The following is a 16,560-nucleotide window of genomic DNA, read 5'->3' as shown; positions in this document are numbered from 1 at the left end:
GAGTCCTTTATTGTAGGCAAGTGTGAGGAAAAGGAACTTAACGCAAAAACAGGATCCAAAAAACAATGATCAAAACTCAACATGCAGGGAAACACATGGGAAACTGGGAACGGCAGCACAACGCACAACGCATACGAGCAAAACTAGGTGACAGAGACTAAGGGAGTCACGGAGACTTTATACACAAGGGATGAGTGAACACAGGTGAAACACATTCAGAACAGGTGCAGACGATCATAAAGGAGAGGATCAGGACAAAGGCAAGAAGTAAAGAGACACACAAGGAGCACAATTTCAAAATAAAACAGGAAACGGACAACTCAGGGAAAAACAACGAAACACAAACCAAATCCAAACACAAGAAAACTGTCCATAATCCAAAAGCTGTTTAGCCACAGGGATGTGTTACTTTTTCATGGTCAGTGGATTTTTATCTAAATCCAGTTTGTCAGAATATAATCTGAGAACACCCTCTGATATTCCTGTAATCCTTGATGGCATAATTATGTGCTGCCTAATAACTGACACTTCAGTGCGGTAAAATTAATGGTGAATTAGCAAATGCGGCAAAGCCCCTGTGCTCCAATTAAAAAAGAGAAAATGAGCGCTGCAGCACTGTGTGCCGCGTCTTAGTGGAAATTCTTCTCTCCTTCAGTTTATTTTCCACCTCAGTTTACTTTGAAGCTATTTTTTCTCGAGCACCGTGTTCTTCAATGTGGAATCTGATAAATTGATGAAATGCAAGGATCTTTCATCTCGATCTTCATTTCTCTCCTCCTCCTCCACCTCCTCTGCTCTTTTATGAGACGCCTCTTCCACTGCAGCCCATGCTGCATGGAGCACTGGGTAATTATGCAAATAGCGGGAGATCAAGACACTGGCGGAGTAACAAGACCACTTTTTTGAAACAGCTCCCGTCACTTTGGTCTCCTGTTATCAACATCCCAGAGTATGTTTTATTTTTTTTTTTCCTTATTCTCCTTCTGGATGCCTCTAATGGATATGCAGAGTTTGATCATGCCTAGAGGTTAATTCTGTCTTCTGGGTCAAAGCTGGCTTAGTTTCCATTGTAAAATAACAATCCCTGCAGAATTGTAAGGAGCGGATCTGGAGAAGGCTGATTTGAATGTGTTTCATCCTTCCACCCGAGCTAAGAACACAAACTGATGCTGCTATTTTAGGAAGCATGAGCAGTTCACAGTGGAGCAGGAGATTTGTTTGCCTAGTGATATGCTGTTCTTAGCCAAGTGGCCGAACTGAGGCACGATTCCCCGCTCGTCCCTCTTCATATTCTCTGCTCTTTGTGGTGATTAATCAGTTTGGGTGGAAACCAAGTGATTATTTAAAAAAAAGAGAAATTCCCGTGCTTATGTAACAGCCTATCCGTGAATCATCTAAAGCTGATGACAGATACTGACGGGATAATTAGGGGTTTACCGTTTTATGTATGATGGAGCTATTCTTAGATCGGCCAGTAGTAGCAGCGTAATAATGGCAGTTCATTTCGAATATTAATACCATGCTTGAGTTCTTTAATTAAACCGAGTTAAAATAGCAGCCAATATTATGTGTGCTGCTTCCAGCTCCATCAGAGGACTGTTAATGTGAGCATCACATGCTTTCACACTTCACAGAGTTGTCCTCCTCAATCACCTCATCCCTCGCTGCCTTTCTCACCTCTCTTTTATTACATTTCTGTGTGTGAAATTTATTAAATTCAGCAGTAAACAAAGAGCGAGAGGTGCAGGCTTGTGACCTGAAATCTGCCAGTTAAAAATCCCCAGACAGGCCGGGGGGGGAAAGTGAGGAGGGGAAGTGGATGAGTTGCATTCCCTAAACAACTGGCACCGAGATGCCCTTGAGCTACGAAGGAGATCGTATAGAACCTTTACGAGAAAAATGCAGGTGTGATTTCCCCTGGATACATAATGGTTAAAAAATTGTAATTTAATCTCTGTACTTCAGATCTACATATATCCCAAAGCGGCCATCTTTCCCCTGGAAGGCCTGGAAGGTGCCGAAGCGGAGGCTGCCCTGCTCAACAACATGCGCGTGTACGGCACCATCCTGTTGACCTCCATGGCCACGGTGGTGTTTGTCGGCGTCAAGTACGTCAACAAGTTGGCCCTGGTGTTTCTGGCCTGCGTCATCCTCTCCATCCTGGCCGTCTATGCCGGCGTCATCAAGACCGCCGTCGATCCTCCCGACTTCCCGTAAGCAAAGACATCCCACAACAGAATATAAGATTAGCAAGGATATAAAAACCACAACACTTATATAGATGGAAACACCTGGGCGACAACACACCAGATGTTTGAGCACAAACACTAGGTTTGATTGATCTGATACTAGACAGCCATCTGCTGGGAATAACATTGTTTCTTCTCTCATGTTCCAGTGACACTGCCGTGCATACAAATAATGATCAATTTGAACATTATTTTAGAATTGATTCTTTAATTTGCAGGTTTTTCCCTTGTAGGAAAACTATATATTTTGAATAATGTATTTTATAGTTGTGTCAAAGTCATTATTTGAGCATGTAATTACTTCCTGCTTTACACTGAAATAGTCATTAAGATACTTAACTCAACAGTTTACAGCCCAGTTCAGAGCATCTTTAACCTCCAGACGTACAGACGTGCTGTGACCTGCAACAAATATTTATCAATGTTTCCTGTGGAGCGATTGCTGTTCGAGGCTGAAGTTTGAAATTTAAATTCAACTACATTCTTTGACTCAGCTCTGTCAGGTTTAGTTTTTAATTACTAAAAGTTTACATCTATTTACATCTGTGGTTCCAAATTAATTATAATTTTTACATCCACACACCAGCCACTACAACAACTCCCCCCTCAGACCTTTTGTGCCTTTCTGCTCTCCAGTGTGTGCGTCTTGGGGAACCGCACTCTGGTGTGGAAAACCTTCGACGTGTGTGCCAAGACCATTGAAACAGCCAATGGGACAATCACCACCCAGCTGTGGAGCATGTTCTGCGATTCACCTTTACTCAACGCCACCTGCGACCAGTACTTCGTCGCCAACAACCTGACTCAGATCCAGGGCATCCCGGGGGTCATGAGTGGAGTCCTGGCAGGTTGGTTAATTTAGTCTGGAAGTAAAGGAAACGTGCTCCTGTTCCTTAGAACAGTTAGATTCAAACACAAGAACAGTGAAAACAGTTTTGTCCATGTAAGAAACAAAATGCATGTCTTTCATGACTCCCAGAGCTCTGGTCAACACATTAACAGGCTTTTTTCTCTACATGAAAAACAATTAATCGCTCAGACACGGAGCCCATCCAAATCTTGCTTGGCTGCAGAGGGCGCTGTTGCTCTGTAAAAGTTACCTAGTGTTGCTTTAAGATGTGACAATGTCTTTTATCCTTTTATTGACCTTCAGAGGGGGGTGAATCATTTCTATAGGCTTCGTACGTTCAGAAGATATCAGGTCATGATTTCAACATCCAGTTTACACGAAACATTCACCTGTTCTTTTATTCCTCCCCACATCCCTCTCATCCACCAAGAGAACATGTTCGGGAACTACTACGAGAAGGGCGACCTGGTTGCCAGGAAGTACATGTACTCAGTGGAGGAGCAGGACCAACCTCTGACCAACTCTAACCGCTACGTGTTGGCTGACATCACCAGCTTTTTCACGCTGCTGGTCGGCATCTACTTCCCCTCTGTGACAGGTGAAACTTCATGTGTTCTCCTGACTTTACTCAAATAATGTTCATGTTTTTTGGTGTGAGAGTTTTGCACCCGGACGTTTATCGTAGGACTATGACCTAAAAGCCGAGGTTTTTCGTCACAACTCAGTTAAAATGTAAACTCACTCTGCATCAGAATCTGTGTTATTCATGTGTAGGAATAAATGGACATTCTGCTGCTTTCTAACACAAACACGTGTTGTTTTCACGTGTGTGAATCTCTGACCGTGTTTCCTTCTTGACAATCTGTTCAGGGATCATGGCTGGCTCCAACCGCTCCGGTGACCTGCGTGATGCCCAGAAGTCCATCCCCGTTGGAACCATTGCAGCCATCACCACCACCTCCATAGTCTGTATCCTCTCACTACTGCCCCCTGCAGGATAATAAGAAGCAGTGTCAGATTTTTTGAGAGCAAATATCATATGAATGGATAATTACCTATCAGCCCAGGTAAGAGACTTTACTAATGTCTGCGAGTTTAGGTTCATTTTGACCTTGTCAGTATTAGACATCTTAAAATTCTCCTACCCACTCAGTGATTGGTCAAACAGTGCTGGTCCACTGGTGCAAAACCACATTGATTGGAGCTCCATAATCCAGGGGCATTGTTTTAAAGTATTTTACTTTATTTGTCTGCCTGTATCATTCATGGAAGTTGACCATCTTTTCCTAAACCCTGATGGTTTTGCTCATCTTTTTTTGGTCTTAACTTTTGAATGCGCTTTCCACCATCTTCATACAGTATTTTGTCTTGTATATTTGTATTTTCCTGTCGTCTCTTGGCGGCTACACACAACATAAAAACTATACGTGATTGCAGGCCTCTGTATCCTCTGAGGCAGCCATGTTGAATGTCTCTGATGTATCTCGCGCTAATCTGCTCAGGATCTAACCCAATTTGATTAGGAACATCTAATCGCATCACCGAGCTGCCTTTGCAATCACAAGTTAATAAAGCAGAAGGATATTAGTTACAATGTCACTGATCTCTGAGATATTATCCCAAACTAAATCGATTGATGTCTTTTCCTGGCAAATCAAGGTAATTGACTTATCAGATCATCAAATGCAGCTTCAAAGTAAAGGCTTATAATTTTTTTTTGAAAATTAAGCTGATCAAATATTGGATATCCCCCATCTGAAAAACATACCCCCTGTCTGTGTGATAAATTTCCTGATCCATAACTGTTCAGACATGTCCAGTGTGTTTCTATTTGGTGCCTGCATCGAGGGCGTGGTCCTCAGAGACAAGTAAGTGTTTGTGTTGTGTTATCTTTGCTACAGAAAGTGCAACAAAGGGCTGAGATGTCATGTGTTTGAAATGGCAACCTTTTCCCCATCTCCCTCAGGTTCGGAGAGGGGGTGCATGGGAACCTGGTGATTGGCACGCTAGCCTGGCCGTCACCGTGGGTGATTGTGATTGGCTCCTTTTTCTCGACCTGTGGGGCGGGGCTGCAGAGTCTGACAGGAGCTCCTCGGCTCCTGCAGGCCATCGCCAAGGACGGCATCGTGCCCGCCCTCCGGGTCAGTCTGTCTGCTCATCTACATATCATGTGCATAATGTTTCCCTCCTTTCAAGTGATGACTGACAGGAAAACTCATTTCAAGCAGGCATATTTTGAAACAACAGCTGTGTTTTCTGTCGTCCCTTCAGATCTTCGGCCATGGGAAGGCCAACGGGGAACCCACATGGTCCCTCCTGCTGACAGCTTGTATCTGTGAGAGCGGCATCCTCATCGCCTCCCTGGACGCGGTGGCTCCCATCCTCTCCATGTGAGAACTGAAGCGATCTCTCTAATTTGCTTTCATTTTTAAGAACAAACTGTGGGAGATCTGGGAGCAGCCAGTCCCCGGCTATTCCCTAAATAACACCAATGGGCTCAGGGTTGAATTCGTCACCCAAAAGGGGCAGATCCCTGTTCTGCTTAGGTAGTACATACAAATGGCAGTAAATGTGACGGAAACTGAGCCAACACACTCCTTGGACTGCTTTAGTGACATCTCTCTGTTTTATCCCAGGACATAAGAAGAGTTTTAGAAGCTTTAGAGTGACTTTCTGTGTTTGTGTCCCCTGCAGGTTTTTCCTCATGTGCTACATGTTCGTGAACCTGGCCTGTGCCCTGCAGACGCTGCTGAGGACTCCCAACTGGAGACCTCGCTTCAAGTTCTACCACTGGTCAGTTCAGGGGATACAGAGGGCTTGGTTCTTGTGTTTGAATCAATTTTCAAATCCTGAAATGTGTTTGTATCTCTTGCCCTCTGTCTAACTGCATCTGTCGCTCTCTCTCTACGTATCCAGGGCTCTGTCCTTCCTCGGGATGAGCTTGTGTCTCACTCTCATGTTCATCTGCTCCTGGTACTATGCCATTGTCGCCATGGTAATCGCCGGCTCCATCTACAAGTATATTGAGTTTGCAGGGTGAGTGGAGTCCAACCGCAGGAGAGATTGGATACGCTGGCTGCTTTTTGGCTTTGCCTGGCATGCGTGTTTCTACTATATTTTAAAAGTGTGCGATTTCTAAGCCCACAGCCACAATCGTTTTAATGTCTCTGTAGTTTAAAAGAGAGATTGTTGTTTGCACTTATAGCTCCACTGTTTGTTTTGGGCTTTAGTCGTTTATGTAAACATGCGCAGAACATCCTCCTTATAATATCAATAAGATCAATATCTCATTGTATATATTTTTCCCTTATTTGTAATCGTTTTGTGTCTTTATAGACATTTTACATCCCTCTAAAGTGTTGCATCTCTTTCACAGAAATTTTGCTGGTTCAGCCGAACTCTCAGTATTTGCTGCTGGTTCAAAAACTGCCCCTGAACTTAAATATTTTGTTAACACTGGATATAAAGAGACATTTTCAGACTCCAGTCCAAAGGTCCCTCTGAGTAGATCCTCACAGGCCTCCTGACCCCTCAGGCCCGCTCAGTAATCCGACCATGCTTGTAATGGAGTAGCACAGAGCCATGCGCACACTGAGTATTTAAGTGCTGTGATTCCCTGTGCTGAGTGACATTATGCTAACTTGACATTTACCGGTGACGCTCAATCCCTATTCACACTGCATAATGTGACTTGTTTCAGTGCTTCAGCTAATGAATAAAGCTATTGTTCGTGTTTTGTTCTGTGCCTCAGTGCGGAGAAAGAGTGGGGCGACGGGATCCGAGGTCTGTCCCTGAGCGCTGCGCGTTACGCTCTCATGCGGCTGGACGAAGAACCCCCGCACACCAAGAACTGGAGGTATGAGACCCTCCGTTCGTGTCCCGCCATCCTCTCACTTGTCCACGATTCTCCTCATCTCAGATGTCAAACTACAAAAAGTGTTTGTGATTCCATATTAACACATCGATCCTCTCATGCTGTTTTTCTCCGTCTCTCTTTCTCAACTAGGACTTTTACTTGGCCAACTCAGCCATTTCTTTCTTCATGCCTTCATTTGACTCTTCTTGCCCTTTTCTACTTTGTTTGTCTCCCTCCTTTTTTTCTGCCCTGTATTTTCACTTCCTCTCCCCTCTCTACAGGCCCCAGTTGCTAGTGCTGGTCAGTACAGACAGCGAGCAGAACGTGGAGCAGCCTCGTCTGCTCTCTCTGACCAACCAGCTGAAGGCAGGAAAAGGTCTAACCATCGTTGGCACCGCTCTAGAAGGCACCTACCTGGAGAACTACAGCCAGACCCAGCGGGCCGAGCAGGTCGGAGGCATTTAACTGTTAAATCTTTCAAATTCTCAAAACATAATAAATCTCCACATCATTCTTGACAATTACAGGGATGACTATGTGGACTTTTAGAAATGTACCTAGGTTTGATACTTAAGGTTTTCACTTGTTATCTTCACCTTGGTAACAATTGTTCTCTCCGTCACATCTTTATAGGCACTGCACAAACTGATGGAGACTGAGAAGGTGAAGGGCTTCTGTCAAGTGACCGTGTCGTCGAATCTGCGTGACGCTACATCCCACCTGCTCCAGGCCAGCGGGCTGGGAGGCCTGAAACATAACGCTGTGCTGGTCTCGTGGCCGCGCAACTGGAAACAGGGAGACGAGCTTCAGACCTGGAGGAACTTCATTGGTGGGTCACAGGGAAAGAAAAGGAAGAAAGTGATTCTCTCCAGAAAGGACGGAATCTGATTTGTGTGGCTGATTTGGTGTTTAGCTCTTTTTTGCAGCTGAAGCAAATCCACTTGACAAAATCCCCACTAGCTCCAGCTTTCGAGTAGCTCAACCTGCTATTTAGCCTCTGCTAAGGAAAAATGTCAAAAGAAAATCTTACTAATCATGCAGTGTTATGTTTTTAGAGACGGGGGGATATATTCAGACATAAGAGGATGTGATGATGCAGCAGAATTATTCATCACAAACAGATTTTTTGCCATATGAGCATAAAGTGGCTACTTATAAGTGTCAAAACTTCCCATTGAGGTCAACCACAGCCAAACAGCTAAATCCCAAAATAGTTTTTAGATGTAGTGCAGCTAACGCTGGCTGCATCTGTTTTTCCGTTGCACAGAGTTGGTCAGAGAAACCACAGCCGCTCACCTGGCTATGCTCGTGCCGAAGAACATCTCGGCCTTCCCGTCCAATGGAGAGCGCTTCACTGAGGGTCACATCGACGTGTGGTGGATCGTCCACGATGGAGGCATGCTGATGCTGCTGCCCTTCCTTCTGCGACAGCACAAGGTACTGAGGAACAGCCAGTGTTAGAGAAAGAGACCAAAGAGGTTTAGACCATAAGCACAAACTTAATGGTAAATAGGCTAAATACAGCCAGATTCAAGCTTCTTACAGATTATATAATAATACTTTTAGGAAGTTAAATTTGATGTTTAAATACTCTGAGGTGCTCCGTTTTTGCATTTCTAAACAGATGAGTAGAAAACAGCTTCCATCATGTGACATAAAATGAATGTGTCAGAATTTCTATTTTTTGTTCCTCAGGTTTGGAGGAAGTGCAAGATGCGCATCTTCACCGTGGCCCAGATGGACGACAACAGCATCCAGATGAAAAAGGACCTGACCACATTCCTCTATCACCTCCGTATCGACGCTATGGTGGAAGTTGTAGAAATGGTTAGTTAAACGGTCTTGTGTTATACCAGTAAGCATGTATACAGAGATCTATGAGCACTTGAATCTTTGTGCTTACGTAACAAGAGGAACCAACCTGCCTGTGGCTTGTCTCGTTGCTCCAGTAAACATGATAAGCATTGTTCACAGGCAAGGAGCCAATGTGGATGCATGACTGCCCCTGACAGCCGCATTACTGAAGCCTGCTGATTGGTGTAATCACACCATGAAGCGCAGAGTGGGTTAAGGCCTCAGAATATTTTAAACAAAGTACTTGTCAGATTGTCGAGCAGTATCTAAAAATGACATCTTTCCCAGGTTGGAATCAGGGGAAAACAATTCAACGTGCAAATCCACACAGAGCGTGACCAGGTGTCATTTCTCCAGCTTTTTAATATCCACATTATCACTTCAGTCACTTTCCAAATACAACATCTTGAAAGCATTAGAACAAAGACAGTCCAAAGTGTAGTCTATCCTCTATCCTCGTGTTTCTTGCCGCTTTCTTGAACCCAGCGTTCAAGAGTGGCTCTTAAAAACAGATGTAAACATATTTTATTTGAGATTTGATCAGACGTAAGAGGATAATAACAGAAAAATAAACCTTTTTCTTTCCATTGTCACTGTAGCACGACAGCGACATCTCAGCCTACACGTACGAGAAGACCCTGGTGATGGAACAACGGTCACAGATGCTTAAAAAGATCAACTTGACCAAGAACGAGCGGGAGAGAGAGGTAAAGTTTTGTGGTTTATAAAAGCACATAAACTTCACATGACTTGACGAGACGACTTGGACATGATTCGTCTTGACTGACACATCTGCCCCTCTGGACAAAAAGCATATCCACAGTTAAATCTGAGCAGGACCCTCCATCGCTGTTGACTACAGGCACTGGTTTGCTTTTCTGGACGGAAGCATGATGGTGTTTTGATCGATGTAGAAAATAGAAAATATTGATCTCACTGTTACATCTTTCAAATTCTGTTAAAATGCTTGATCCTCTATGTCAATACAATTTATAAAGTGCAATAAAATCATCTTCGCTTTTACTTTACAGTGAATCCTTGCAGTGATATCAAGGACTTGTTTTGCTTTTCATAAACACTAAATGTCTTCGTACCATAAAACAACATCTCAGCCCAAATCACTTCTTTCCTCTCCCTCCTTCATTCGTATCATCACAGATCCAGAGCATCACTGATTCGTCCCGCGGCTCGATCCGCCGCAAGAACCCGGCCGCTGTGACCACCCAGCTGAGCGTGACCGAGGAGCCGCCCGCAGCCACCAAGGAGGAGAAGCCCGAGGAGGAGGTAGGATCAGGTGTTCCAGCAGCCGACCTCATGTGTGTGCTCACATTTAGGAGATTTAACACATGACGAGGAAGATTGGAAAAATGCCCAAATTGAGTTGTGAGATAAATAAAACCAAGAGTCCATTTTATACAGTTTTAAAACAAGGAATCAACAAACAAAACATAATTCAATAAGGTGCTGGAAGATAAAACAAAGTAACACACACTTAAAACATGTTCATATAAAACTGCATTGACAAAATAGAAAAACTAATACTCTGTAAGACTTGAATAAATATTAACAATTTTGGAAAATGTAGATGTTTGCTTTCTTGTTGAGACTCTGGTTAAAAGCTTGATACAGTTATAATGTCTGTACAGTAAAAAGCTGGTTAGCTTAGCATAGCATTGAGACTGTAAACTGGAGGAACCAGGATCCACCTACCAGAACCTCTGAGATCTTCCAATCAGCACTTGTAGTAGACTTGTCAGCACTTTACCTTTTTTAAATCATTGCTTAAACATATTTTTTTATAGGAAAGTGTTTTAATACCTGATTTTTAAATGTTTTATGTTGTTTAGCTCATTTCTGTTGAGTCTTGTTTTGTTCTGTGTTATTTTATTCCCATGTATTTTCTAAAGCACTTTTTAACCTTGTTTAGTTAAATGCTATAGAAATAAAGTTTTGTTGTTAGTATATATTTACAATAGTTGACATAGTGATGTCTTGACTGTCTCTTTCATGCAAAGGGTTTTCCTGAGGCTGGGACAGGAAAACTGTTTCCCTGGTTTTTGTGCTCAGCTGCACAGCTGCTGGCAGTAGCTTGATATTCAGCACAAAGATATGAGTCATGATGGCTTCAATTGTTTCATCTCACTCTAAGTAAGAAAATGAATCAGCATATTTTCCAAGTAGTTGAACTTTTCCTTCAACATGCAAATTTCAGTCCAAGGTAAAATCATTTGATACCAGAAATTAAATCTTCAAAAACTCCTCAAATCTCAATTTTCCACAAAGACAAAGACTTTAGATTCATTCTCTCCAGCGGACATTGTAATTATTGTTTTCTGTTCTTTTAGTTTTTGTTGATTTTCTTTTGATTAGTATGTAAAGTGACCTTTTTTAACTTGGCTGTATAAATACCAGTTATAATAATTATTATTGTTGAATAATATAATATTTCTTGTGAAATGATATGACTGCTTATTCTAAAAAAGAGAAACAGATATGTACAGTTGAACACAACATAATTCTTCTCAATCCCTCCTCTCCCTCTCTTCTCTCTCTCCTCTCTCTGAAACACTGTTGCTCTCTGTGCTTTACCTGCATCTCCACCTCAACCGGGACTCTGTGAACCTCCCATGTATTGTACATGTAAATCCACGTCCGTCCTCTTTTTCCTCTCGTCTCATAGTCAAAGTCGGCCTCTTCCCCTGTGTCCCCCCCTGCTCAGGTCCAGCTCATCCACGACAACACCACCCCGGCCAGCCCCTCCACCCCGGCCACCCCACTGACCCCCGGAGAGGGGGCCCAGAGCCCCGGGGAGCAGGTCCAGATGACCTGGACTGAGAAGTGCGACGGGGAGCCGGCCAAGCCGCCCGGCGCAGCCACACCCGAGGGCATCAAAGACATCTTCAACATGAAGCCGTGAGTGATGCTCAGTGAACTTTTACCTGTTGTAAAGGTGAATTACCCACCGACAAAAAGAGCCTGGAGTTATTTTTCTTCTGCACAATATATACGAGACGCCAGAACGCTGTTAAAGGTGTTTAGGGTTGTTTGTAGAATTTGGAATTTATAGTTTATTCATGTGTTTCTCTTCTTGCCACGCTGCAGTGAGTGGGAGAACCTGTAAGTATTGAAGTCCCTACAAACCCCATTCAGTCCATTCACATCTCATACTGACCAAGTTGGCCACATGAGCACATGAGGGTGGAATATTTGTGTGTGAATGAGCATCTGTCACCTCGACCAGCTTGGTATCATGAAATGCTGCATAACATGCTTTAAAATAAAGAAAATACTGTTTATTCAGGCCTTCGTCCGTGGGAATGAGCTCGACCTCCTTTGCTCTTTGCTCTGTCTTCTCTCAGGAATCAGTTCAATGTGCGACGTATGCACACAGCGCTCCGGCTGAATGAGGTCATCATCAAGAAGTCCTCAGAGGCCAAGCTTGTCCTCCTCAACATGCCCGGGCCGCCCAAGAACCGGACAGGGGACGAGAACTGTATCCTTCATCCCGAGAGTAGAGGGTTTACTGACATGGTGCAAACAGAGCTGCGTTTCCACAGATCAGAGCATCTGCATCTGCAGCAATCTCATTTTTGTCCACTTGGGGGCAGCAGAGTCGAGCTGTTAACAGAACACAGCACTGATATATTAAAGTTAATAAGAGGAAATTATATACAAATATTTGTATATTTATATACACATTTAGTTTTTTTGTGATTTGATTTAAAGGCTCCACTATATGTTCACCAGCTAGCCGTCATATTGGTCAAATCACGGTTTAATTTTTGGGCTGAAAATGGAAACAACACTTTGAGAAAACTGCAAAAACAGAATCAATAAAATAAATTAGCAAAATGAAAACCAATGAGCTGAGGGACCCCTTTAAAACCTCTCTTAAAATTATTATTATTAATTAATATTGTAAAAGGGCTGTAGATTATTAATATGTTATAGTATTGTTTTGTTCTGTTTCGCTTCCTCCAGTTTCTTTAACCCCTCTCCCTCAGACATGGAGTTCCTGGAGGTCCTCACCGACGGCCTCAACCGGGTCCTCCTGGTCCGCGGAGGCGGCCGCGAGGTCATCACCATCTACTCCTGAAAGAGCAGCCCCCTCCTCCCCTACCACCCCCCCGCCCCCCTCTCTACCCTCCCCTCAGCCCCCCTCCCTGTGTCACCTGAGCTCCTTCATCAACGCTGCCTCATCATCACCATCACGACCGTTTCTTTGTGTGAGATCCTCTCCCTGCCGGCCGACAGCTCCGCCCAGCTCCAGCACCTCTCTGCTCCATCCCCAGCAGACCGACGAGCAGCATCACACGCTCCGCTCCCACACCTGTCATCCTAGTCTCATAAGCTACTCTCTCTGTTGTAGGCTCTGGACCAATTTAGATGCTGTGTCTAGATTTGTCCTTCGAGAGACTTTTTTCTTTTCTTTGGTGATCTGTCTGAGTCGGAGTCGCTCAGTGAAGAGGAGGAGGAGGTGTGTGTGTGTGTATGTGTGTGTGTGTGTGTGTGTTGTTGGCTGAGGTGTGAGCGCACATGCATGTTTGTATTTGTTTCAGTCTGAAGATGCTTCTTATTTGTGTTGCTTTTATATGAGCAAGACGTGGAACCAGCTCCTGCTCTGAAAGAACGAGAGCTGCGATGAGCTCTGTGCAGGTTGTTGGTTCCAGTGTGGTGATCGGACACTTTCAGTCAGGACCAGTGGCTGGAGGAGGAGGAAGAGGAGGAGGAGACAGCTGCGTATGAACTGTGACATTCACATCCATGTTCGGAGGAGAAGACTGAACCAGCACGTGGATCAAACCTGCAGATTTACCTCCAACTTGCTCAATTCCTTTTTTCGCATGAAATCCTCACAAGCGCGTGTGTGTGTGTTTCTACTCCATCACTTGTCTTTCCACCCATCCTCCTTCTCAACTCATCTCTTTAGTGGCTGTTTTATCCCTGTCGCCACTGTTAGTGCCAAAAAAAAAAAGAAAAGATTCAACAAGGCTATAGCTTAGTCTGTAGAGATTGACACGTGATTAAACTGTGAATTGTGCGTTTCCTCGCAGGAGGCTGGTGTGATAGTGGGGTCAACGCCACTAATCCACCCCCCCCTGAGGAGATCATCATCGCCAGCACCCCCCCTCGACCCTCGTGTGGATCACTGTAAATAATGTACAAGCTCTGGCGCATTGTTCAGTATGAGTGTAGTATTTTTGTGACATACTAAAAAGCTTCTAGTGGAGAGGAAACATTCCGTCGCTCAGAGACACGGCTCGGAAAACTTTACTTCTTTATTTATTGATTTATTTATTGGATTGATTTATTTATTGGATGGCTTCGGCTCCCGTCATAACCGTCACCGTGACCACCACGAGCACCTGCACCCGCACTGCGCGGGAAAAAAACGAGTGAACTTTCGACGAGCTCACCGCTTAAAAAGATCACCGATAAATGTTATTTTTTCATCTTATAGAGCAAATATACGTATTTTATGTTTATATATAGAAGTTACACATATATTGACGCGATCAGATCGTTGTAATCTCATTTTCTGATTGTCACTCAAAGATCTATCGCTGTTTTTGCCAAATTTTAGAGACGTACACGTGCCATATCAAAGTATTTTTCAAAGAGACATAGTGATTCTATTGGATAAGTCAGAGGGACCAGAGGTGTGTTGGGTGCAACTGGTGTGGTGACGACGCTGTGGTTAGAAAGTGGCCCTGGGGATGATGGAAGAAGATGTTCAGACAACACGGTGAGTCACATCAGCTCGTACAGATGTGTCTGAACATCTGTCCACTGGTCGTCTGCAGGGTCGGGTCTGAACCAGTAGGGAGGACAACGGCTGCTGTAGCTGGGAAACTCGCTCTGTCCACAAGACTGAACTCTATGCAGTAGACTCTCCAGTGATTTTATATCCTCTAGATTGGCTAAGATTAGAGCCACACACGCACACGCACACGCACACACACACACACACACACACACACACACACACACACACACAAACCCACACACACACATACTCACGTCCCTGACTGAATGACTGGTGAGAAAAATCATATTTAGGTTTAAAAGAAGAAATTTAAAAAAGTGCATCTTGGAAGGAATGTGCAATAGTCGAATAAATCCGGACTCATGTGATCATGTTATTTATTTTTTTACACATATATTTTGTATATGTAGATTTCGTAAGTGTTCTAAAAAAAAAATTCCAGAACCATCTCACTCTGACCAAGGACAGCTGTCACTTTACTTTCAATATCTTTTGTTTCTTTTCTAAAAGAAACTGTTTTTGGTCATTTGCACTCGTAGTAGAAATATAAATATAAACAAATACATATATATATATAGATATATCTATACATATATATATACGATATAGGAAAGCAAAACAAATTAGTTTGTAGAACTATTTAAAAAACAGTATTCAATGTTTTTAGTGTTGCTTGAATGTCGGACCGTATGTTGTGAATGCTGCTAGTATCAATAGATTTATTTGTACTGTAAATAACTAGAGTGACTTTAAAGAGATAAAGGGTATAGACATACATATCAGCGGTGGGGGGGTCGTCTACAGGACAAGGACCTGGAACCATTCGGCTTGTGATCTCTGGACAGGGTTCGCTTTTTTGTTTTTATTAGAAATCGACACTGAAAACCTTGATGCAATATTATATATTAATATGACAGCTGAGGGCAAACTCTTCACCCTTTGATTCTCTTTTTCAACAAAGAAATGCTCTCGTGATTATTCTCACCTTTGACCCCATCACTGAAGTGAATTTTAAAAGTGACAGGTTGTTCATTTACGCAAAGAAAATGCCAAAATATGTTGGAATATGAGTATTTCTGGTTTATCTGCTTCACGTTAGTGTTTGGGAAACGTTTTTAACACACCTACCTTTGACCCCTGTGACAGTGAAGGAGCAGCCACTCCCAGTTTTCTAAGATTTCCGGCTGCCGACTCATGAAGATTTTCTTTATCGAGCTTGTCGACTTAACTCTCGACAGAAAAAAAGGGGTTTTGAAGAACATGGCTGTTTTGGGATCGTCTCCACAACATTGCCTGCATCAACTGAGCCTTTTAAATTTATTCAAAAAGAAAATATATCTGATGTTTATGGGAGACGTTTGTGGGAAATGAGTTTATTTATTGAATTCTAAGTGTTTTATAATTGCTGTTTGCATGGTACTATGTGGCAGTATTTGTTTTAGTGGTTTCTATAGTGATGACTTTACTGTTCAAGGTGCGGAGGTCAGAGGTCGGACACTTTGAGAACTCGGGAGTAGTTTGGCTTGACCTTGAGAAACAAGTCTTTTGCAAAAAAATAAGAAAAAGTATGAGTTCACTATATTGTTCCTTGTTATATTCCACTCTCGCTCAAGTAGTCTTATGTAACGTAAAAAGGAGATTATGAGTTTGCGAATGAATGGGCCTGGAGGACGGTAACTTCACCCGTGTAAATATATATCACTCAAGTCAGAGACACTGTAACCGACTGGTGTTGTCTTTTGTTGTACACTGTTCTATCACTGTGGACGAAGTCTTAGAGTTTTGTAAGATGATTATGTGCAATATTGTTCTCACATCGGAAAAACCTCTCATTCAAGCTTTTGATTTCCACAAACAACCTGGAGGCGTCAGCCGTCGCTTATCTCATCCGAATGTTTGTCGCCGGGTCGCACGGACCTTAAAGGTCTCGAGTGTTCATCCCAAACGTGGCTGAGACAGCGAAGCACTTTAACACTGAGGAGGT

At 43.3% G+C, this 16,560-nt stretch overlaps 1 protein-coding gene across 4 annotated transcripts in view; it reads left to right on the top strand.

Moving 5' to 3' along the window:
* slc12a5a (solute carrier family 12 member 5a) overlaps positions 1–16,298 on the top strand; it is a 133,273-nt gene extending 116,975 nt beyond the window's left edge. For 2 of the 4 annotated variants that reach the window (XM_035152607.2, XM_035152611.2), the window contains exons 7-26: positions 1,966–2,213; positions 2,886–3,097; positions 3,530–3,697; positions 3,970–4,068; positions 4,910–4,967; positions 5,066–5,240; positions 5,371–5,489; positions 5,794–5,892; positions 6,016–6,135; positions 6,851–6,955; positions 7,237–7,405; positions 7,589–7,784; positions 8,223–8,392; positions 8,651–8,782; positions 9,409–9,516; positions 9,968–10,093; positions 11,490–11,722; positions 11,912–11,926; positions 12,169–12,302; positions 12,814–16,298. In XM_035152607.2, coding sequence (XP_035008498.1) covers positions 1,966–2,213; positions 2,886–3,097; positions 3,530–3,697; positions 3,970–4,068; positions 4,910–4,967; positions 5,066–5,240; positions 5,371–5,489; positions 5,794–5,892; positions 6,016–6,135; positions 6,851–6,955; positions 7,237–7,405; positions 7,589–7,784; positions 8,223–8,392; positions 8,651–8,782; positions 9,409–9,516; positions 9,968–10,093; positions 11,490–11,722; positions 11,912–11,926; positions 12,169–12,302; positions 12,814–12,905 — 2,778 coding nt within the window. In that variant the 3' untranslated portion in view covers positions 12,906–16,298. The remainder of the gene's footprint in view (positions 1–1,965; positions 2,214–2,885; positions 3,098–3,529; positions 3,698–3,969; positions 4,069–4,909; positions 4,968–5,065; positions 5,241–5,370; positions 5,490–5,793; positions 5,893–6,015; positions 6,136–6,850; positions 6,956–7,236; positions 7,406–7,588; positions 7,785–8,222; positions 8,393–8,650; positions 8,783–9,408; positions 9,517–9,967; positions 10,094–11,489; positions 11,723–11,911; positions 11,927–12,168; positions 12,303–12,813) is intronic. The other 2 variants (XM_035152610.2, XM_035152608.2) reach the window with 2 other exon arrangements.
* Positions 16,299–16,560: the final 262 nt, after the last annotated feature.

Source organism: Hippoglossus stenolepis, chromosome 3, assembly GCF_022539355.2.
Source record: "Hippoglossus stenolepis isolate QCI-W04-F060 chromosome 3, HSTE1.2, whole genome shotgun sequence".
NCBI lineage: Eukaryota > Metazoa > Chordata > Actinopteri > Pleuronectiformes > Pleuronectidae > Hippoglossus > Hippoglossus stenolepis.
This window is presented reverse-complemented; position numbering and strand designations above follow the sequence as displayed.